The sequence below is a fragment of the Vanessa atalanta genome, chromosome 1 (assembly GCF_905147765.1).
Source record: "Vanessa atalanta chromosome 1, ilVanAtal1.2, whole genome shotgun sequence".
Taxonomy (NCBI): domain Eukaryota; kingdom Metazoa; phylum Arthropoda; class Insecta; order Lepidoptera; family Nymphalidae; genus Vanessa; species Vanessa atalanta.
Window position 1 is genome coordinate 1,901,513 of NC_061871.1, and position 24,062 is coordinate 1,925,574.

At 31.0% G+C, this 24,062-nt stretch overlaps 2 protein-coding genes across 14 annotated transcripts in view; both read left to right on the plus strand.

Moving 5' to 3' along the window:
- Nucleotides 1-22,266, plus strand: part of LOC125064075 (neuronal acetylcholine receptor subunit alpha-7) — a 105,696-nt gene extending 83,430 nt beyond the window's left edge. For 2 of the 13 annotated variants that reach the window (XM_047670876.1, XM_047670927.1), the window contains 9 exons: nt 2,338-2,447; nt 15,288-15,468; nt 16,601-16,676; nt 16,795-16,989; nt 17,185-17,271; nt 20,762-20,871; nt 21,210-21,436; nt 21,649-21,852; nt 21,983-22,266. In XM_047670876.1, the coding sequence (XP_047526832.1) occupies nt 2,338-2,447; nt 15,288-15,468; nt 16,601-16,676; nt 16,795-16,989; nt 17,185-17,271; nt 20,762-20,871; nt 21,210-21,436; nt 21,649-21,852; nt 21,983-22,067 (1,275 nt within the window). In that variant the 3' untranslated portion in view covers nt 22,068-22,266. Of the gene's footprint in view, nt 1-2,337; nt 2,448-15,287; nt 15,469-16,600; nt 16,677-16,794; nt 16,990-17,184; nt 17,272-17,773; nt 17,861-19,226; nt 19,314-20,761; nt 20,872-21,209; nt 21,437-21,648; nt 21,853-21,982 lie in introns of all 13 variants that reach the window. The other 11 variants (XM_047670893.1, XM_047670945.1, XM_047670869.1 and 8 more) reach the window with 8 other exon arrangements.
- LOC125064143 lies at nt 9,423-10,318 on the plus strand. Its single transcript, XM_047670976.1, has one exon. It carries the CDS (start codon nt 9,626-9,628, stop codon nt 10,232-10,234), a length of 609 nt encoding a protein of 202 aa, XP_047526932.1. The 5' UTR covers nt 9,423-9,625; the 3' UTR covers nt 10,235-10,318.
- Nucleotides 22,267-24,062: the final 1,796 nt, after the last annotated feature.

Sequence of the window (24,062 nt, forward strand, 5' to 3'; positions counted from 1 at the left end):
TATTTTAGGGCTTTCATAATTTTTTTTAACATTTAGACAATAGGTCTTGAAGATTAAAAAGTTTTATTAATGTATTTTTGTTTGTACGAAAATTACTAACTGACAATATTTTTAACGACTTGTCTTCGAACAAATTTATTTCTCTTGTATAAATAATAATATCAGTTTACTCTTGACAAAATCAAATTTAATACAAGAATTGATTAAGCGGTGCGATGCTGAATGGTATTCATTATAAAGGTTCCACAAATGCCTTTATCACTTATACAGTGTTTGTGATTTTACCAATTGGAAACGCTTCTTGTTTCCCGTAATTAATTTGAATTTAGAATTGATAATATTTAACAAATCAAATCAATATAATTAATTCTTATTCAAGTACTGCTTGATGGTTAAATTTAGAAAAACGTTATGTCATTTTTGTTTGACGTTTACTGTAGCCTTTATATAGTCTGTCAAATAGAGGCGTCATAATATCAGATTTACTGACAGTGAATTTTGGTATTAAAATTTAAACAAGTATTATTGTATTCATTTATAAAAGTACACGTACAACATATACGTAACCAGCGTAAATAGCTTCCAGTTTGACAATCAACGTTTCCTAATAATCCCATCGAATGATTCTATAAGCGGTACAAATATCAAAATTAATTTAATATTGACAATATCGTGCGTACCTAAAGCAGATAGACTTCGAATATTAAATGATAACAATGCTTCATACATAATATTGTTGCTTTTTATTTATTGAGTCAATTATATCGCCGATGATAAATTTATAAGCAATTAAAATAATAATTAATAGAATAATTCCAGTTTCAATTCAATTTTCAACTGTAATAAAGTATGTTTTGACATTTTTTTGACAAAAGTATTTTATAGAATTCTTATTTAGCAATTGTAATACAATATACTTAAGATCGTTAAAAAGAAAATTAAACTTAATTACTTGCGTTGACTGGAAAGGAAGGTAATGGCAGTAATTATTACAGTTCTTTAGAAATTACTGTTATTACTGTTTTTGGATATATTCGGGATTCATAATCATGTCGAGATAGCTTTGTGCTTAAACTTGCATATATTGGAAGAAATTTTGCCACATTTTGCTTTGCAATGGAGTAATGCTTAATAAGTTTTCAAACTTTAGGAGGACTTCCAGAGAACAAAAGAGTAAGCCTTAGCCCAGTAGTGGGACTCTTGCAGTCAGTTACTATATTAAACTGAAAATAATAGTCTTTTTTTAAATATGAACATGGGAGTCGGAAAGTAGATTTTAATGTTATTAAAAATATAAAAGTATCGTATACGTACACTGCAACAATTCTGTTCAAAGTTCCTAACAGATTCCTACCGTATTGTAACAAGTCTTTGATCGAGCGTACGACGTACAACTGGTCTGTCTGATATTGCCAAGTTACGGCAACTTTTGTAATATAAGTGGTGAGGGACCGGAGTTTGTGGTTGCTGTGTTTCATTCTTAATAAGGCTGCGACTCCACATGTGATGCGATACTTTAATAAGACAAAAATAATTTAAGGTTTATTAAAGAATTAATTGTATTCTGTAAATATGTCGGCGTTTGACCTTTCTAATGGTTTATTTAAATGAAATTAAAAAAAATTTCAATAAAGTAATTTCATGGTTGAATTATGTATTAATAAATATATATTTTTAGATTTGTCAATATAATTTATAATTCTGATTGAATTATTAAAACATATATGTTTTTTTTTATCTAAAAATGATTATTATGTATTTATAAGTAATTCTATTTTTAAATCGTCGCACTGCTTACGCTATCTTACGATATATATAAGTGGACGTCTAGATTGTAGGGTCGCTTATCGTTTGCAGCGTATTTCAAATGCCGCCCTAGCCCGTATGGTGTTTGTTGATTAGTTGGACGCAATTTTGAAACTTTTTTGTTGTTAGTTTTATTGTACAAAGTTAAGGGATCGTGGATACGTGGGTAAAATGTTTAAGAGCAATGAATATTTTATAGTTTTAGTTCATTAAAGTATTTGTACTGAAATGTACAAATAGTTTAATGTACTGCTTTATTAAGAAAAATGTTTAAAAATTGTGTCCAAAGGTCTATTATAGAATATTATCCTTAAAAACAATATTCAATTCAAAATGTGCAAACTTAATTTTATTATACAATCGTGCACTACAAACTGCACTTATAATCACATCTTTCAATTTCGTTTGCATATTCAAAATTACATGAGCAGCGCACATTATTTATATAATTCACAATAATGAGCGCAGGCGTTTCTTTTTTATAACATGGTATCTCTTTCTTTCATATAAACTGATTTGTATGTGTGACAGGAATGGAATGACTACAACCTAAGGTGGAATGACAGCGATTATGGAGGCGTTAAAGATCTTCGCATCACACCGAACAAGCTTTGGAAACCAGACGTTCTTATGTACAATAGGTGAGATCTTGCATGAGACATGCTATGAAATAATACGATGCTAATGTTTCTCTTTCAGTGGAAAACGGTCTCCGAGTCTAGGTAATGCTTCAGTTAATTATTCTTTATTTAAACTGAATGCACTATTTCTTTTTCTTTTTTTTAAGGTTGGTAACATTGATTTTTTAGCATACTACGTGTATGTAATGTCACTTTCACCAAATTAAACATTGTTAAGTTATTTTTTTTTTCTGCAATATTATTTAAATAATTCTTAAACACAACATGTAAAATAATAAAGCAAATACTATTAAAGTTGAAGCCTATTATTATTTCATGTCAAGGTACATTTTTAATGACATAAACCATAAACTTTTTTTAACTGGTGACACTAATAGCGCTACTGGAAATTTTAGGTGGACTCAGTACTGATATTAGTAAAAACTAAAATTTCCATCCTAGTTTTTTAAACAATTGATTTTTCTAGTTAATGTCAAGATACGTTACCGTTTTTATTGCCAGATCTAAAAAAAATTGTTAAGCATTTTACTATAACTAACAGGTAATTTTTTTTTGAATTAATGTCTTCTACATGTATACAATACCGCGTGAATGCCTATACAAATAACTTTAGTAAGAGGTAGGTATTAGTCCCAAATTTATCGCTAGAAAATGATATATATCACTTCATTATTCGTGAAGTTTTTGTACTCTATTTTAAAATAATTATATTTCGTATCTACGTTATTAAAGCGATCAATAAACAAATGATTTGATTTTTTTTAAATATTGTATTGCATCTCTCCGTATTATGAAACAAAGTCGGTTCCTGCCTGTACGCTTAGATCTTTTAAACTATGAAACGAAATTTAATGCGGTTTTTATCAATATGCAAAGTGACTCAAAAGGTATAATACATGCACTGTACTAGAAAAAAAAGAGATTTTTTTAAATGTTTGTTCTTCAAAGTAAAAGTTGTATATATAAACTTATCGTACCTATTATTTGAATATTAATAAAAGTTCTTTTATTGTTTAAAATATTACATAATGACCAAAGGATATCTGTGTCAATTATTCTGTTATTTCTGTTATTTTTATTGTTCTCCGGTTTTAAGGGTGAGTGTTAGTGAAATAACAAACACTAGAGGCAATGTTTTTGATCTAATAATTGCCAGAGTATTGATGGAGTAGAGTCGTTAGTACGAGTGTCTATTATCAAAGGTAACACGCTATGCGGTAGCCGATTTTCTCGTTTTTCCGTAATAAATACCGCTCTGCTAAAACATCTTCCTAAAAATAATTCGTTCAACAAAACTTTAGTTAAACATTTTTCTATTATTCAGTTAAAATTTCATCTTAGAGAGAAACTTCGCTGCGTAATTAAATTCAAGAATATGAATGAGTCTAGTTACTTTGAGTTAATGTATTTGAAACGACGCCAAGTTACACGAAATATCGTTTAACCAAAGATAGTGTTATGGCGTCGACCGTCAAACATCTGCGAAGAGTGTTCAAGTAGGTACTTGATTAATTAATTTACTTTATAAATTCAATGAGGAAGGACAATATGGGACAATGAAGGGTTATAATAAATCTTACATTAGATATTTACTTGGTAGTAGGGCTTTGAGAAATAACTTGGTATTGGCGACGAAAGTATGAAATTATTTAAATGAATGGTTAATTTTTTTACGGCGTCAATGTCTTTGGCCTTTTGGTGACCACCAATCATCAAGTGGTTTTAACATTAACCCGTCCCTTTTGCCAAATATAAGATAAATAAAAGATATTTTTATTTCTTGTTAAATTGTATCAAAATCATTTATAAATGTGTTACGGCCTTTTAGAATCATCTTAGTCATATAACCTGCACGACACTTTAATTATCACTATTACACTTTCCTTTGAGGACGACGTTATGTTTTTCATTACAATTAAAGTAACTTACTAATTTTATATTATAATTATATATTTGCCAGCACACCTTTCTTGCACGGTATCTAGCAAACGAATCGTTGGTTCTCCGACTTTTATTATAAGTTCAATTTCGAGTCAACATAAAAACTATATTATTAATCGAAATAAATATTTTGATCTAAACGGAAAGAATCAAGCGACACACTAAAATATTGGTAGAATATACTTTTGTGATTTATTAAAACGATTAAATATCTAAAGTCGGTAACAAACGTAAGAAAACATCATAGAAAACAAAATTTCTATGAAAATTGTCCGAGAAAACCAAATAAATCTAAAACTCGTTATAATTTTCGGCAGCAAGAATATCTATAAGTTTTGTAATAGCAATTAATTTTTGAGTCATCGTTGATTATTTGCCGTTTATTCCTCGGATAAATAATTAATTTTTATAATTTCCGATTTCTATAGTTTCTTCAAACAAATATGCAAAAAAAAGTACCATACTTGCACTCCAGTCGATATTACTGACAATAATCATGTCAATGCATAAAAAAATCCCGGAGAAATGGAGGCGAAACTAAAAATATATTAAATAATTTATGTTCTCAACTGAGACCTATAGACTATCAGACGGCCAGCGCACTCTAAATGCAAATACGATATGAAAACTTCGTCTTCGCCATTACTGTTCAACATGTTTAAAAGTACTAGAATTTATCGCTGGAAATGTGTTGAAAGGTGCGCTAGAGAATTAATAAAATTCATTACAAGACCGTCAAATGGTCCGTGTATAATAAATATGGAAATACGGAACTGTATTTTGAAAATAAAATTATAGTGATATTTGGAGTATGTTTCCTTTTCGAATATTATTTTATGTTAAAAGATAAAAGTGAAATTCGTTCGAATACTTTGACGACCATTTGGCGCAGCGTCATTTGTGTTTATGCTAATGGTCATTGTACTGGCAATACAGATTATTGTTTAAGCTTTCGGTGTTATCGTGATAGGCTGAATGTACTTTGAGTACATTCAAAAGACATGTTAAGATGTCGTTATCGTTATCACGGATAATGGATTTTCCAACTCGTGTAAAGGAAAATTGCGTTTTATCGAAGTGGGTTTATGCCGAGGTTTTAATATTTTTTTCCCATAACAGTCAAATGATGGGAAGAATTATTAACTTCTAAAATATGTAACTTTATAAAAAATTAAATTGATTCAGGAGACAAATCCGCGAGTTTAAATTCACCAGGTATACAAACTTTTTTTTAAATTTAATATTTTTTTATAGATAATAACTAATGCACTAACATTGAGAACTAAGATTTGATGTCTCTCATGATAACTGCTCACAATGCATACAAGCAGAAGTAGACCAATACTAAGTAGTGCTTTTTAACGGTAAATTAAGTGAGGACTGGATTACACCTAGACAATTATTATTATAAATACTCAATAAACTTGGAAGTAGGGCTTTGTGCAAGCCCGTCTGGGTAGGTACCACCCACTCATAAGATATTATACCGCCAAACAGCAGTACTCAGTTTTGCTGTGTTCCGGTTAGAAGGGTGCGTAAGCCAGTGTAACTACAGGCACAAGGGACGTAACATATTGGTTCCAAAGGTAGGTGGCGCATTGGTGATGTAAGGAATGATTAATATTTCTTACAACGCCATTATCCATGGGCGGTGGTGACGACTTACCATCAGGTGGCCCATTTTGCTTGCGCCAAACCGATATAATAAAAAAAACATATAGTAGTCATATCTCATACTGATATGATATGATAATTTTATACGTATGAGTCAACGCGTAAAGATATATTAATGTTCGAGCCTTGATAATGGATTGGTGATTATAGTTGTGTCTCTGGAGACGCATGGCAACTCATTAGCAATATTAATATACATAACGAATGAGAAATCTAGTACAAAATAATATATGAAATATAATCGGCTTACTTAGCCTGCAGGCATGCAAGAAATAAAGTCAAATATAGCAATAGAAAATATACACCAAATCACGTTTGAGGAGGTTTGTCTATTTGAATGCTTCGTTGATGTATTTGCTAGGTACAAGGCTACAAAATTCGAGGTCCTGGGTTCAAATCCCGAGTCAGGCTATTAAGAATCTGTTGAGTTTTTCTTTTAAGAAATTCTCAATATCAACTCTGATCTGGATATTGTCTGTATTTGCACCCCTTAGAAAGAACGAAAAGCTGTGTGTCCTGCCCTTAAACTCTTCAATCGTGTCGGATTCGCCAACTCATTTGATTATGAGGGTTTTGTATTAGAGAGTGCATTTGAGTTTGCGCACATAATTTCTCACTACGATCCCATGCTTTTGGCTAGTCTCTCTTTAAAATGGCCGTCGAGATCAAAATCGATCAGGAAGAATGCACAATTGATGAAAAAACATTGCTTACAGGATAACAAAAGTACAGTAAAAGTATGTATTGTATATCATGTTACTTGACGGTCAAATATCTGGTGAGCACTTGACTTAAATTGAATCTACACCTACAACATAATATACTAAGACTTACTACAGTAGACTAAATGAGGATATTCCAGGAAAATTGGGTTTTAAAATTTTTAGAGAAAAATTGAGCAAAATTTTCATGAGCAACTTTAAAATGGGTTAACACATTATCGTTACAATAAATTTTACCGTTAAAATCCGTTAAATTTGCTTGAAATTGAATGTTAAATGTTAACAGTTCTTTATCAGTTCCGTCTGGCCGCGAGCCAGATTTCGTGCTCGTAAGCTGAGGACGGGTTGATGTGCTTAGTACAATATTTTATCTACGTACACTCTGTCGTGGATATTGTTTGCTAACAGATGACTTCAAAGTGTCCTTAATCGTCGTGATACATACGTGATAAGCAAAATCAAAAACACTCAACGAAAATAACTGCCACACGACATCTGAGTCTAATAAGAAGTCGAAAAAATAACAATCAAAGAGGGTAGTAAAATTATACTAATGGATGATATATTTTGAAATTAAAACATCATACCAGACAGGCACATCAAAATTAAACTCAATCTTAATACTAAAAAGACATGTCTTTCGAGAATTGTAAATTCAAATAAAAAAAACTGACTAACGTTATACTGAGAATATTTTATTTGTAAATCAATATATATACTCTAAAAACTTTCAGCATTTTTATTAATAAATAATTTCGTGTCTCTTCAAGAGCTCTGAAAATCGTGAATACATTTAAATTTCTTATTTCATTCAATCGATTATGACTTGATAAGTGGTCTTATGAAAATTAGTCAAAACTATGTAATCTAATCTGCCTTAAAAAGGTGCTGTCTTATTTGATTAGTGTATTAAAAAAAGCGTTCCCGTATTGAGTACAGTACCTTTATCACTTATTTAACAGGTATTTACAGTAAGGCCTTATATACAAACAAAAATTAAAAATAATTACTGTAAGATCATGACCGCGTGGAATGTGAATTTCCCTTTAAGTAAACAAAAAGTAAAAATTATAATTATTACCTAAATAAGTAATTAATTGCATTCAATTAAGAACCTAAAAAAAATTCAATATATAATATATTAGTTTTTGTTACGTCTTTATACGTAATAATAGATCGCCATACTCAGGGCAATGCCTTAGATTATATTAGGTTATTAGAATTATTTAGTTCGTCAACTAGAATCCATTTAATTTCACACGATCAATCTGAATATTCGTGTAGATATGTACATATTTCGAAGCGCTGTTGACGAACTTGATAGGCACAACACCGAAATTTTATTTTCACGGTGAAAACACGAAAAAAAAAAATAATTTTTTTTCACGTTTACTGTGATAAATATAGATCTTAGTTAAAATGTTTCCTGCAAAAGTCCTAGGCTGTGAGAATTATAAATTAAAACTATTACAATATATTTTATGTTAAATGTAACTTTTTTTTTGTCAATGTAACGTTTTGCGAAAAATGAGGTTATGCCCAAATAATCTAACCAGGTATCAGAGTCTTATTCTCAAAAACAAATTGGATGATTCCAACTCCTCATAATCTATACGAATTACTCATATAGTATTTTTGTAAAGCTGAAAGTGCGGAACTTCCTAATTTTTTTAAATAATCTATAAGTGATATGAACGACACTAATACAAAGTTTTCGGGTATTTATTGTAGTTTTAATAAAATTCGCTTCAAAAGTGCTTGGTCCTTTTTTTCGACTACGGCGAATGCATACTGTAATCTTGAAATTCCATCAAAATTAATTATAGGTCTATAAATGTAGATGACGTCTTCGTTTAATGTTACGATTTAAGACCTTCGTTTTATAAACAATTCAACCAAAACGAATAGTTATGATTTTGTATAGTACGTTGTGGTTTGTAGGCTAAGCCGTTTTCAAGGTTCATTATAGTCTTAATTACTATTTACACTAATAAGCATTAAATATTTTAATGAGCATTACTTCTCAGAAACATAATTAAGCTATTAATTAGTCAATGTTTAGCCACACAGCAAAATTTAGATATTTAACATTAAAAAGATTGGTATTTAAATATGTTAAAATTATATGACAATTATTTCTATTACTGACCTATTTTACGTAAAACCATAACTTAAACATTTATATGCTATGACATCAGACGTAAATTCCTCCACGCAATCTTTGCTTGCTTTCGGTAGCGTAAGGTCATTGCGAAGATACTTTACGCCTCAACGGCACCAGGGTTACCATATATATTTTAAGCCCCGGGCGTCAGGGCTGTGAGAGGGCCAATTCATGATTTTTATCATATCCGCCGAACAGAACCATCCCTGTTCTCATGCCGCCGTCTCCTTGTCCATCACGATCTACCTAGGGTACCGTCTTTCACGCCGATTCCCTCCGAAGCATCGTTGACAAAAGCTTGTAGGGAGAGCTCGTTCGACCTCGTCGATGAGGTCTGATCTGAGATCTCAGCGCTTTCTGCGCTCTGATTGCTGACACTCTCGCGTCCATATTGCTTTAAGTAGCCGTTAGGCGTCTCTAATTTCCTAATTAACGGAACTAATCACTCTTAATAGCATTATATTTAAAGAGAGAAAATAGTCCGACCAAAAAACTTTAGCGATGTCGCGGGATACAAACTGTGACTGTTTTATTGTGTTAATTAGAATTATGAACGGTAACAATAAAAATAAATATTCTCTTATCACTCATGGCTATCAGAACGTTACCTTTGTTGTTATAACGTTTCGCTGGTCAACTTATTCTAATATTTACAATAGTCGTGGTATGACATTGATATGGCATCCATTATGTGCCGTTTTCTGGTAATATTTGTTACTTTTGTTATGGCGGACGTACATTGTTGTAAGAGATATAGACTTGGTCGAAGGAAACCTCTGTGTCAACCTAAGTCAGAAATTTCATTCGTCGACAAGTTTGAAGAGAAGTTCCATGACATAACAAACAAATATATGGAATTTGCAGCGAGTCTTCAGGATTCCTGCAAGTATAACGTCATACGTATTAATGAAGTCTACGGCTCTGAGAGTTATGTTTTAAAATATCATATCACGGTACTTAAAGATGCAACATACGATTATAATGTTAAAATTTATAACCGCGTGTTACAATTATTGGTATTGGAGAAAGATGCAGATGGTGTTAGGTTGATTATTGAAGATTATACAATATTGTCCGATATTTTGAATTTGGAGAAGGCGTTTTGGATTCACGAAATGAATACACTGAAAATAATTATACCGTACATTGAGTTCGGCCAAGAAAAAGTCAAGAAGTGTGAGACTGTCAACAGAAATGTCATTAAAGTGCCAATGCTACAATATCCAGAAATTGATGTGAGAATCGATAATGAGTCAGGTGATATTCTTGACGATGAAATTATTTAACAGATATAACGCATGTAACGTTAAAAAATGTACGCAGTAAAGTGAATTTTCTTTAAGAAAATTTTTTTTTTTTTGCGAAATATATATTTTTTGTCTTATTAAATTTACGGGAAAATTAAATTTGTCAAGGATTCGGTATCGACTTCAGATAGTACTATAGATAGAAGAGAATAGAACCTTTTTTTTTTAAAAACAACGGTATTGTTTTTGCAATTGGTTCATTTTTTGAATGTTTTTAAACATAAAACTCAAACTTAAGCTAAAAAACTGAGTGTTTTCAGAAAATCATTAATCACTTTCACGTCGAGTGCTGTCAGAAGGCAGCCCTATTTAAGTGCCTGCTATAAAAATACCTTTAAAGGATCTTATTAATATTATAAATGCGAATGTTTGGATATTTGTTACTCGATCACGCCAGAATGGCTGAATACAACTAAAACAAATGAGGTACCGAAAAAAATGATACTCTCGACTAGCACATTGGTTAATTTTTTATCCCTGATACTTCTAACACCTCCTTGACAAATGCTAGCGAAACTGTGTTGGAGCTTGTTTGTCTAAATGACGTTTAATATTTTTAACCCAAAGATATTCTCCGTCTTTCTCTCTTCTATTAATTTTATATTTTTTATGTTTTGATATTTTAATATTATATAACAAAATAGTAAATTTTGGAATAACGACAAAATGTTATTACGAATTAACATTTTTATTCGATTTATATGTAATTTTCACATTATTTTATTTGGACAATGTTGAGTAGCGCGGGAAATAAATTAAAAGGCATAGACAGGCAAGGCAAGTGAATATGGCATGGTGCAAACATAGATTCTATTTTCTATTTCCTCATTCACATAAGAAATTCTATAGGTTAGGGTAGAGATTTTTTGTGGGATGTCTTCAGTTGCTCTGATGGTTAATTCTGAAATCTTGTTCATGAATATAGACTTTGTAGGAGTTTGAGCAAGTCTGAGTGGGAACCACCCACACATCACATATTCTACAGCCAAATTCCAAGGTATTATAATTTATTGACTACGTACTCGTACAAAGAACCATAACTTTTTAAACATGCTCGTATTCCGAACACATTAAACATTCTTCACCATTTTATTCAGTCCAGAAATCTATAAAAGAACTAGCCAAATGCATTATTAATGTGACAGAGCCCAAAATCGGTGCAAATTCATGACAACAGAAGTCTCCAGAGGCGGATGTAGAATTCATGACTCGTACGCTCGGCCACATCTGTGTTTTTATAGCATTATATACTTTACATTCGGGGTGGTAAGATTGAAATTTACATGCGATTGTGGAGCCACTATGTGTGCCATGCTAAACTGGCAGGCCGCCAACAAATCCGCATTAAGGTGGACCGCATATTACACAGTCCACACTTTGTAGAAAATATTTTATGAGATTCTTTTTAGCTAATATATTTAATCAAATGTTAACACTACTGTTACAGCGTTACTAATATATAACTGAATTATTTTCTTAATAATAGGATCGCTATGTATCTAAACATATTTTATAAATATTCTTAGATTAAACATCATGTGTTTAACGTGAATAAAATACGCACAGATAAGCATAGATCTACTCAATACTTTAACAACTTATTTATCTTATTAATATTTATAAAATTGTTTATTATTGCTTATTTTATATTACAAGTTCAATCTTCTTAATCATTGTTGTAACAGATTTATGCTCAAAACCGCTAAATAAAGATGAAAATCACAAATAATAGAATTAAGTATAACAAATAAAATTGATTGGTTCGCGCGTTACGCTGATGTGTGATAGACGGCCAGTGAAACCGACGATAGCAAAACACCGCGGAGACAGTAAACACGGCCTTTATTACTGAAACCTGTAAGTGATTTAAAAGCCTCCCTTATCAAACGCTTCTGTAGTGCCATTTTGGATCGCTGCCAAACATCTGACGTATATTTGATCCAATCGTACTAAGAGTTACAATTTCTTTGTGAAAAACTTGTTTTTTTTTTTAATTTAAAAGGCAGACAGACTGGCAACGAGATCACCTGATGGTGAACATTTTAATGTAAGCTTATTGCAATCATTTCAAATATTGAACTGAAAAAGATACATTTGATGTTATAATGTTTGTAGGCGGACGCACAATAAGCCATCGATTGTAAGCGGATTGTAAGCGGTAACCAACAGATATCGACAATATTAACCACTCTTTACATCGTCGATGTACCATTAACATCGCGAATTAAGGAGTTATATCCCTTGGACCTGGCTCACTTATTCACTCGCCCTTCAAAGCGGAATAAAACAATCCTAAGTGTTTCTGTTTGGCGGTAAAATATATGGCGTGTGGCTGGTACCGTGACTGTCTTGCACAAATCTCTATCACCCAGTATTGCAATAACTGCAGTGTGTTAATGCTTAGAGAAAAAGCTACCACACTCATTTAAAGTTAATTAAAAATGCAATTAGTATTTGAGAATTATAATTAATGTTACATGCCTGACTTTTTGTGAAACAAATTAAGTGTAATCCGCAAAGGAATCTGAGAACGAAAGTTAATTACAATTTGTGTTAACGTTACCCAACAGTTTAGATGTGCAAATTACTATTAATCCTACACTTACTTCATTTTGTTGTAAATATAGTAAACATATATTTTGTTATTTTTTATCTTGTGTAAAAACATTTCTCGAAGTAAAATCATCTGATTTGTTATGGATTATAGCTGTATTATAGGTATGGTTACATGCTTCTACATGTTTGTATATAGTTTGTAGGCGTCGATTTTAGTTTCAGATATCTCATTAGCAAGAAATTTTTGAACAATTTGTTTAAATTTAGCGTTAAAATCAAGAATTTAAAATAACGATACAAATCTTTTGAAATCTTACAATATTCGGATAAAGACAAAAGAGTTTTTTTTACATTAAAAACATCTTATCATATCCAGTTTTGATTTGAGACGCAGACATTTTTAATGCTGCATTTTAAAACTGTAACAAATATAACGTCTATATAAACATTAGACTCGGACTAGGATCATTTATTATTCTTGTTTGTTTGTTAAAAAATAGTACCGTTCTTTCTGAAAGTATCTTTTAATTTAAAATCTAGCTCGTTTCGATTCAGGTTACTCGGTGATAAAGTGTCAGGCTTCCCGCTTGGTTTAGTTTTCACTTAACTTTTTGTGAAGATTCTCAATCTCGGAGTAAATTCGAACACTGCATTATAAAATGAATTTCATTCTTAACAACAACTCAAGCGTTCAATGTCAAATGAGTCATCATGGATAAATTTATCTAGACATATTAATTGGATTGAGCATTAATTAATCTTTCACACATTTATACAGACATAATGTCAATATTATTAACTAAGTTTATATTCAATATATTTAATAAAAAAGATACTCAAAAATAAAAATATTTTAATTCCACTGCTGTTGGAATTCAACACGAAGCTGAGGCTATGAACCAGAGTCCGTTTAAATACCCATTTAACAAAGTACAACTTGTTCTGTTCGGTCGTGAACATCACAATATAATCTGAATCTACATTCCAACTAAAGTCAGACGCTCCCTAGATAGTATTTCAGACAAATAACAGTTTAACCGTGTTCTAAATAGTTCTTGTGTTCCGTTATATCGTTCGCTCTGAACAACTAAGATTTTACCTCCAAATGCACAGCACTGGCTCTTAATTAAGAATGAGTGCACGATAAAAAGGAAGCACTTTTATGTGGAAATATAAAGGAGAGTGTTTTAAACAACACCCTCTATATACAAATTGTATTAAACAAGTACGCGTCCATTTTATACACTACGTGTAATGATTAATCTGGTAATAAAACACAAATGAATTAAAATGGATTGAAATAATGCTCGTAAGTATTTAACAATTATGCACGGTAAAGTATGTTTTTAGCTTGCTTTATCTTTTTTTTTTATTTCACCTTAAAATTTACGTTAAATATAATATTTATAAAAAAGAATATTTCAGACTTAGTGACAATTCAGTAGGAGGTTACCCCGAATACGGTTGGTGCTTATGTAACAATCGCTCGCTTGGTATTGACAAACCTCCTACTGCCTGTTGCCACACTTGAAAATGAACATATAAACGTACATGGTCATCTAGTCGCTGATTTGACACGCCACAATCATCGTTTCGCTTATCAGATAAAAGGAATATTTAAATAAAAGACGTAACGTCAGCTTTTCATTTTTTGCATGAAATAAATAATATTGACTTCGATCTGAATAAGCGATGGGATGAAAAATGCTGCCGTTAACGATAAAAGTAATTTTGCTTCTGCAGTCCTTTTACTATTGACGGCATCTCCTAAAACGTCCCAGATAAAACCTTAGCACTAATATAATACGTAAACGCATAATTAAAACTCGCTTCCGTCACAGCTTCTAAATAAACAAAGTAAAAATATTAAATTTTAAATAAAACACACTATTATTTTCTCAAAAGCTTTCACTAATTGACATTTTCGTTTTGGTACAATTTTGTTCTTTCTCTGGTGCATTTTATTTGTAATGCTTTGATGTTTGAATCTCAAATTTCAGGATAAATATACAATTTTATTTAACGTCTGCACACTGTTGTATGAAATATTGTAATATATTAACCGTAGCTTTAAAATGTTGAAGCGTAATAAATTTTAATGACTTCTCAGCGGAACGTTTTACGCAAATTAAAAGCGTTCTCCTATTGATTAAAAAAGCTTTTTTAGGTTAACAATTTAGGACTTGATACGGATCGGTAGATTTGTTTAAATTATTCAGTGGAAATTCATTAGTTTTATCCACTCGGGATTTGGTTTTATTAACCTGGGTCATTGATTTTCTGTCTAGCTTTTATTATTGTTGTGAAATTCGAATGGAACGAAATTGATATTGTTCCTCTGCTTGCATATTAAACTATTCGTCTGTTGGAAGTATTAAAATATGGATCTCAAATTGTCGAGGCTGTTATGATGTGTTGGACGGGTTGAACGAGAATGAACTGCAGTTAAACGCTTACGATTTTCTCATTGGTATAGTGCTGACGAGGGTTTTGATGGGACGTACCAGACCAACGTGGTGGTCAGAAACAACGGCAGTTGCCTGTACGTACCCCCGGGCATTTTCAAGAGCACATGCAAGATAGACATCACCTGGTTTCCCTTCGATGACCAACATTGCGACATGAAGTTCGGTAGCTGGACTTACGACGGCAATCAGGTACAGCGAAACATAGGTTCTTTTTATTGCCATTGTTATAATTAACCAAAGGGTTTAAATATTTGATAATATATATTTAATAGAAAATACAATTTTTTCATAGAAAATCATCTAAAGTTAGTACTTTAAATATTTTCAATAATAACTTATAGTTGGGTTGACATTTTGTTTATGTTTCTATTTCACATTGAAAAAATATTAGAACTTATAGTAATTTTCATGTATTGATTTAAATGTCAAGTACTAATACAATGAAATTAAAAGCCAAGAAATTTAGTTTTAGTTTTACAATTATATTAAAGCTATAAATTAAAAATCAAATGAAAGAGTCTCCTTAGAATAGCTTAGGTAAAATTAGGTACAGTTGACCATTAAGGGAATCATGTGATAAACCAGACGGATATTATATATCCTAAAAGTTTTGTATGTACTATTTTGCATGATGCAAATAAAAGAGAACAACACAAAGCACTTCCTAATAAATTATGTACCGATCTATATTTATTCTGCCATTCGGATACGCATATTAGAATAAATTATATTAAAATGAAAACCATTTCTTTAATAAATAATATAACATTGATTTTATAATTTAATGTTCTTATTAAAGAAATGTTTTTTTTTTTAAAGATTTTAACTTACGTACCAAATTTATTTTGTATATAAAAAGTATTATTAAGCATGACATATTTCATCTGTTAACATTTTGTACAAATAAAAAAAAAATGCCTGTGTATACATTATTTTTAATAAATTAAGTTTTAATCGATATTAGTTTTTCTATAATTTTATACGTACTAATATGTATTCTTTTATAAACTTTGTAAAATTCTACATGGTTTGTCTGTCGGATGACTATTTTTCACTTGTATTCTTTCTGTATATATGTATATCAGCGTAAATCCGTTTGGCAGTTAGGATAATAATATAATTACCAGCATGTTTTCTCTATCTTTTAAGTTTTTATTGTTCATCGATTTACTATCCCAGTATTTTCGAAATTAAGTTTATTATATTGTAATGTTTAATAAATTAGGATTGCGGATTGTGCATGTGTTTAAGTAGTAATTTTATCGTAGTTTAGAACGTTTTCAGTTTATTGACCTTTACTAATTACAATCTGCACTAACAGCTGGATCTGGTGTTAAAGGATGAAGCAGGAGGTGACTTATCCGATTTTATAACGAATGGAGAATGGTATTTAATAGGTAAGATTTTGAAAGTCTACTAGTTACTTTTAGGAATGTTAAGCTTAGCGTTTAACTTCTATAATGTCGGTTAGGTTCGATATGTAGAAGATTTTATTAAGAAATGTCATTTTCTCAGGTATGCCAGGGAAGAAAAATACAATAACATACGCTTGCTGTCCAGAACCGTATGTGGACGTGACGTTTACAATTATGATAAGAAGAAGAACGCTCTACTATTTCTTCAATTTGATAGTCCCCTGTGTATTGATATCCTCTATGGCCCTTCTCGGGTTCACACTGCCACCTGATTCCGGAGAAAAACTTACACTTGGTGAGTATGATTTGAAAATAATTATTAAAAATTACAAATTTATTTAATACTATATTGAAGTATGGCTCTAACTGATGTCAATATGTGCCTTTATAAACATATGTACTAATTAGATGTAAAATAAGAATATGACTTTCTAGGACATTCAGTCAATATCTATTTTATCGAATAAGTTGATGTGTTATTGAATAACAGGTGTGACAATATTGTTGTCGTTGACTGTGTTTCTCAACCTGGTGGCTGAAAGTTTGCCTTCTACGTCGGATGCAGTACCTCTGATAGGTATCGCGCTGTAGGAGGCGAATGTGCGCATGCTCTTTCTAGATTTTATGTTTGTAACCCCGCAGGGTCCTTCTCTCGGCCCATTTTAATTCATATTCTCCATTTTTGGTGTCATCTGACTTTTGGAAATATTTTTTACTAATATAAATATGAATTTGAAGTCCCGAATACATGAAACATATTTAGTAGTGTATGCCTAAATATTGAATGTTTCTAGAACTTTGCGATGATTGTTTGTGTTAGATGTTTCCCAGTCCACCCATCTTTCAGATTTATCAAAAAGTAAGTATACAGCTACTTTTTCGTGCTTAATTTCATCACAATCATACGAACGACGATATTTTAATAGGGACTCAATATATACGGTTAGTTGTAAAGTTTATTTAAATATAAAAGCGCGCATTGGAGAGTTGTGTCACACACGGTTTTTGTAAAAACGAAGGCAGTAACACGGAGCGAATCCAAAACTACCTTGTAGGGTTAACTATGCTTTTGATTTCAGGAGTCACTATTCTTCTATCGCTGACGGTGTTCCTCAACCTGGTTGCTGAGACCCTGCCGCAGGTCTCCGACGCAATTCCCCTGTTAGGTACACTGTCCAGGCCAAAACTCGAATTCCTACCTCGAATTCCCCCGATTACTTCTGTTCGCAACCAAGACTCCGATATGATTTTTTTATTTTATTTATTTAAGCTTTTAACCACTTTATTTTCGTTCAATTATTTCAATATTATTTTTTATCCTATTTAAATTGATATACTAAACATATTATTTTAAAACATTACAAGGAGTAAATTATGTACAGTAAAAAGTAGAATGGTAATTAAAGATATCCTTTTCTTCGCAAATAATCACAGGTTTCTATGTTGTAACAAGTTTTGTTTTAGAAAAATTATTACAAATACATGCTTTTGCCTGTCAATCAATAATATCACTTTACTGTTTTGAATAAATCTGAATAAAACCACTCATCTCATTGTAGCTAAAAGTTCTATAATGTAATTTGTAATATGTGTTGAAATAAATAATTAATCTTGGAATCGATTCCGCACGTCACTATGATATAAGTATTTCATATTGTATTAAAATTAAATTGAATTGAATTTGGATTGTAGCGCATAAATATGTATTTTTCTACGATGCATAATGAGGAGCAAATGCATGGCATGCAGGACCGGATTATCCATTAGGCAATTTAAGCAACCGCCTAGGGGACCCCGCATGGACTAGGGGAACCAAGGCAGAACAAAAATTGGGAAATTTTTTAAACCATAAATTTCTCCTATTTAAATCGGGTGAAGGCATACCTTAGTAATATAGTAAAAAAACGTTTTTATGAAAAAAATTGCATTGTGGTAAAAATATATATGTTTTAGTAAGTTAGTAAAGATTAAAGGGGCCCCGAGAAGTGCATTGCCTAGGGGCCCCGACATGGTTAATCCGGCCCAGATGGCATGGTGAAATACACATGTTTATGTATAACATAAGGTAAGTCTTTGTTATATATATTATATACATTATTATTATATATACGTAATCGATTCCATGGTTCCATTATTTGTGTTGTGTTATTTGTGTTTTTATATTTGAAATCGATAATTATTATCCGATTGCCGATCCTTTAATTGTATTTTTGGATACTTGGAGGGTGGTTTGATGTGATTCGTTCGAATATATATTCGATACATTTTTGTGTTATGATTTAAACTAAAATATCTAATACGAATATTAAAACAAAAACTAAATAAAACTGCCTAAAATAGTATCTGCATGAAAACTTCGTTCTATTTTTTTTATTATTTCACTTGTAACCTTTTTACCGACACAGCCCACGAACAGGTGTTTTCTAAAGCCGATACAAAGTGTCATTCGATATGGAATCAGATGTTAACTGATCTGCGTTACGAAACAGTTGTAATAAGACATTTATCATGGAATTGTATTGGTCTTTCCAGGTGTTACAATTCTCCTGTCGCAAACTGTTTTCTCTCTATTGGTGGGGCACGTCATCACTAAAACCTCTGAGGCGATCCCCCTAATAGGTGAGAAATTCGTGTTTGCTTGTGATTAAATTAAAATAATGATAAAAAAAAAACTAATAAATTAAATTAATATGTGAATAGATCTTCTATAAATATATCAATAGGGAATGGTTCAGAGGAATTGTTTCTCAATTTACTTTAAATATATTCATCATTTATTTGTAACATTTCCTCTACTCATTCCTTTATCGAAAAATGTTAACAACGACCTAAATAGTATATGCTTGAATGATCTAATCTATCTAAAAAGTATAGAGCCTTAACCTTTTTTACTTTTAATTGCATTTTAGAAATTCAAGATGGAATTAATGTGCTTTAAGAGTTGCTAATGCTCGGAATGAGTATGGCGGCTACACAGCTATGTATGTTTAAACTCATCTCTGTCTTTCAAACTACCAAAAACCTCAAGGTACTTTCAAACTGGCCTCCAATCTTGGTTAACTTCTTGTAATGTATTAAAATGATTTTGCCTTTTCGTTCTTCTTTCACCACAATTGACACTATTTTCATTGATTGTCTTTTTTTTTCGTTTACATTAAACGATTGTAATTAGGTTACAAATAACGCTACTTTGAGCATGTTCTTAATGTGTAACATAACAAAATTACATAATGCACAACTCTCCTTGATTTTAAAAAAGAAACTTTATTATTAAATACATATAGAGTTGCTTTTAGATAAAAGTGAGCTGAAAACATTTCGTTAGCGAGGATCCAGCCTCCAAGTATCTTTTTAACGTACGTCTTATATATTTGTTTTGTATCCATGATTTTATATTGCAATAATGTCATTAGCCTTTTTTCCTTAAAGGGGTTTGATTATATGGAATTGTATAAAGTAACGTTATTTTAAATAACGGGTTTATAAAAATATATATTTGTTAATTATATATTCCTATCTCTAATGATGTTATTGTTATATTAAAGTGTTTTTTTTTATTTACCGTTCGTTTTGAAACATGATAAATTATTTTGTACTAAGATTAAAAAGTATTTTGATATTTTTTAGTGCTTCCTATTTTTATATTCTGATGAGTTAATATATATTAATATAATACACACTTTAAGTTTCGTTTCGCATTCGGATTATATATTAATAAAACAAATAATAATACGAAGAATAATTTAGAGCATGTTAGTTTGCACGCAATTTTGTTTAATTGTAGTTCAAATGTAGAAAGTATGAATCTTCCTTTTTTGCCTTGAAAAAATCTTATAGATAAATTCAAAGTTAATGAGGTATAATTCTTAAAAGTACTTAATTTTCTCCTTATTTTTATAATTTCTTTATTCCTTTCTACTATTAAACTTTTAATATTAAATATGTGTGTAAATAATACAAGTTGTACATATAATTACATAAAAAAATAAATAGTTACATTAAAAAAAAAAAATTAAAGCGTTATTTAATATTATATGAATTTGAAATTGTAATCTTCTGAATAACAGGGACTTACTTCAATTGCATCATGTTTATGGTGGCTTCGTCTGTGGTGCTAACTGTCGTCGTTTTAAATTATCACCATCGAACAGCAGACATACATGAAATGCCTCAATGGGTAAGACATCCTTTGGAAACTATATATATGGCATTTATGTCAGAATCTTAAATTTTAAATCCAACCTGTATAACAATTTTGGCGTTTTAGTGCCAAGGTTAATTGGTCAATGCTACTTTGTGTACATCTGACATTTAAATAAGTAATAAGAACTAATTAATCTCCTTTGAGTGTTGATATTGATGTTTTATTGGCAGATGATCTCTTATTTACCTTACTTTATTAGTTATTACCGTTAACATACTCGGAATGGATAATTTAATTCTAAAACTTACTGCCCTTGACTATAAAGCTTAGTATTATTAAAAAAATAAAACTAAACATTTTTTTTCGTTTAGATAAAAACAGTGTTCCTACAATGGCTGCCATGGATCTTGCGCATGTCGAGACCAGGGAAGAAAATAACTAGGAAAACAATAATGATGTCGAATAGAATGAGAGAGTTAGAGTTAAAAGAGCGTTCGTCCAAATCTCTACTAGCCAACGTGCTGGATATAGATGATGACTTTAGACATGTACCACCGCCACCAAACAGTACCGCGTCTACAGGGAACTTAGGACCGGGGTAAGACAGTGTAATACTTTAAGGAGTAACTGCTAGAGTATATATGTTTTATATATTTGGAGGTATTTGAAAGAAATTTGAATGAAATTTCATTTTTTAATGTGTCGCTAAACCTGGGGGATAAGTTGATATTTTATTTTCCTCTTATGTTTGTTACACATTAATCAATTACTTTTATCATTCGAATTCTAGCAATTGACTCTTTTTAACAGATGTTCAATATTTAGAACGGATTTTCGTCGTTCGTTCGTCCGACCGTCGACCATGGAAGACGTCGGTGGTGGTCTCGGGAGCCACCATCGAGAACTACACTTAATCTTAAGGGAGTTGCAATTCATCACGGCAAGGATGAAGAAAGCAGACGAAGAAGCAGAACTTATAAGCGATTGGAAATTCGCAGCGATGGTAGTGGACAGGTAAATTTATGAACCTTTAATAATTTTAGTGCTTAAAGTCACAGTAAAGGGAATAAGAGCAATAAGGAAGTTAAATTTGTAGATAATAAAATCACTTGAAGGTGTTATAGATGATTTATATGATCGACAGGTTCTGTTTGTTCGTGTTCACGCTCTTTACGATCATCGCGACGGTGGCTGTGCTGCTGTCGGCGCCGCATATCATCGTACAGTGAACAGCGAACCTAGTCCCTTAAAGCAACTACGAGAGAACTAATTTAGTTATAAAATGTAATTATAATTATGTATAGTAATATAATTAATTACATTGATACGTGGTTCAAACGCACACGTCTCTTAAACTAAGTCGAAAGACGGTAAACGTGAAAACTTTAAAACATTACATTTAGCTTAGTTAAGTCCAACATTAATATTATAAAAGAATTGTGATGTTGACTAGGGAGTAATACATATAAATGTTGACGTATAATTTGTTAAATATATAATTATATTTCTAATAAATACGGTTAAATATATGACTAAAATGTTTAGTTAAAATATTTTAAATGGCAAGCGTGAATCAGACTTACTTTGGTTCATTATATACAACAATCCGCATATTATTTAAAGTATTGATATCTTTTGATACATAAGAAATATATCTACTGTACTTAGGTGATTTTGATACATGATTTTTATTAGATTTCATTCTGAATAAAATAATTTCAGAGATTTAACATCAATGGGAATGACTACATTTATCGAAGAATAATAAGACAGAGATGAGACAAATCCTTTAAGCAAATGAGGGATCACTATCGACGACATTACCGTAGGGAGTTAAGTAATGTACATAACATAAACTATATTAGAATCATAATAGATACAAGTACTGGGTCACGTTAAGGTTATTTTGTTTTGTAATATCATTCGGAGTCGGTCGTTGATACTTGGATTTTCAGTCCAGATCTAGATGCCGTGCGATATCGGGAATTGGTAACGTCTGTGGAATTGAACCAGATTATATAAGTAAAAGGAACCAAAGTAACGGTAGAATAGGAAGTAGATACGCGTATAAAATAATTTTAAATGAAAAATACTTAAATTCGTGAAATAAATAAAATCGTGTATTAATTTAAGATGTGGGTGAGACGACTCGTCTAAATTTTGGTACGACGTGTGTTGATGCGAATAAATAATTAGTATGAGATATGTTTAAACGAGAATACTAGATACGTTCCGTTGAATAGATGACCCTTTAAAAATAGTTGCAATTTATCACGCTGCTGAAAATTATAATGTATCGTGTGTATGATTTTATACGAGAAAATATGTATATACAATGCGGGTTTAAAGTACCGTCATTTAGGTTTTTAATAGCAATGAGTAAAATCGAAATGCGAAGCAACGTTCTAAATATGTAGGCGAATACCCAGGAGATAGCACGATTGTCACTCGACAGTATTTCGAAACGTTTCGAGACGTGTCTCTGATGTGCTGAGTGACGGTGCTATCTTTGTTTCGGGTGAAAAATCCTTTAGCACTTACCGTAGTAATAGTAACTATTGTAATTTAGATAAATTACGTAATTATAACATTTATTCACGTCTTTATCTATGTCCGTTCCTCAATTTCGCTCTTATAGGTGTCGTGATAGCCTAGTCAATGTCGTGTCTCTTATTAATTAAGGCTACCGTGTTACTCTAAGGAAGCTCACTAACTTTAGTGGTTTAAATAAAATTAAACAAAAATCGTATCATTGTGTTATTTCGAATCAAGCATTACTCTTTGTATTTATTGTGTTTTTGCTGCAATTGAATTTTCGCTTCTATTTTTCTATATTTTAATTATTTGATCGAATTGTTATACCAGTTGTGAAAATTTTGATTGCTTCAAAAGTAGAATGGGTTTTTTTTTTTAATATATATTAAAATGTTTCTAAACTATTATTCACATAATTAAATTATTACTTTTATCATATACTGTATGGTGCTCAGATTATATCAATATTGCTGTTTTCTTTGTATATAAAATAATTTCATTTCTGATTACTTGAATATTGTAAAATTGTAATTGAGAATTCTCATGACCTTTGTATTATCAGTAAATATAACAGTATTAATAAATTATATTCGTCTTCGCGAGCGATGAAAAATAATAATCGATATATATATAAATTAGATTTGTTAGTGCCAAAGTTTAGGATTTATAAAATTGAATTAAGTTGGTTT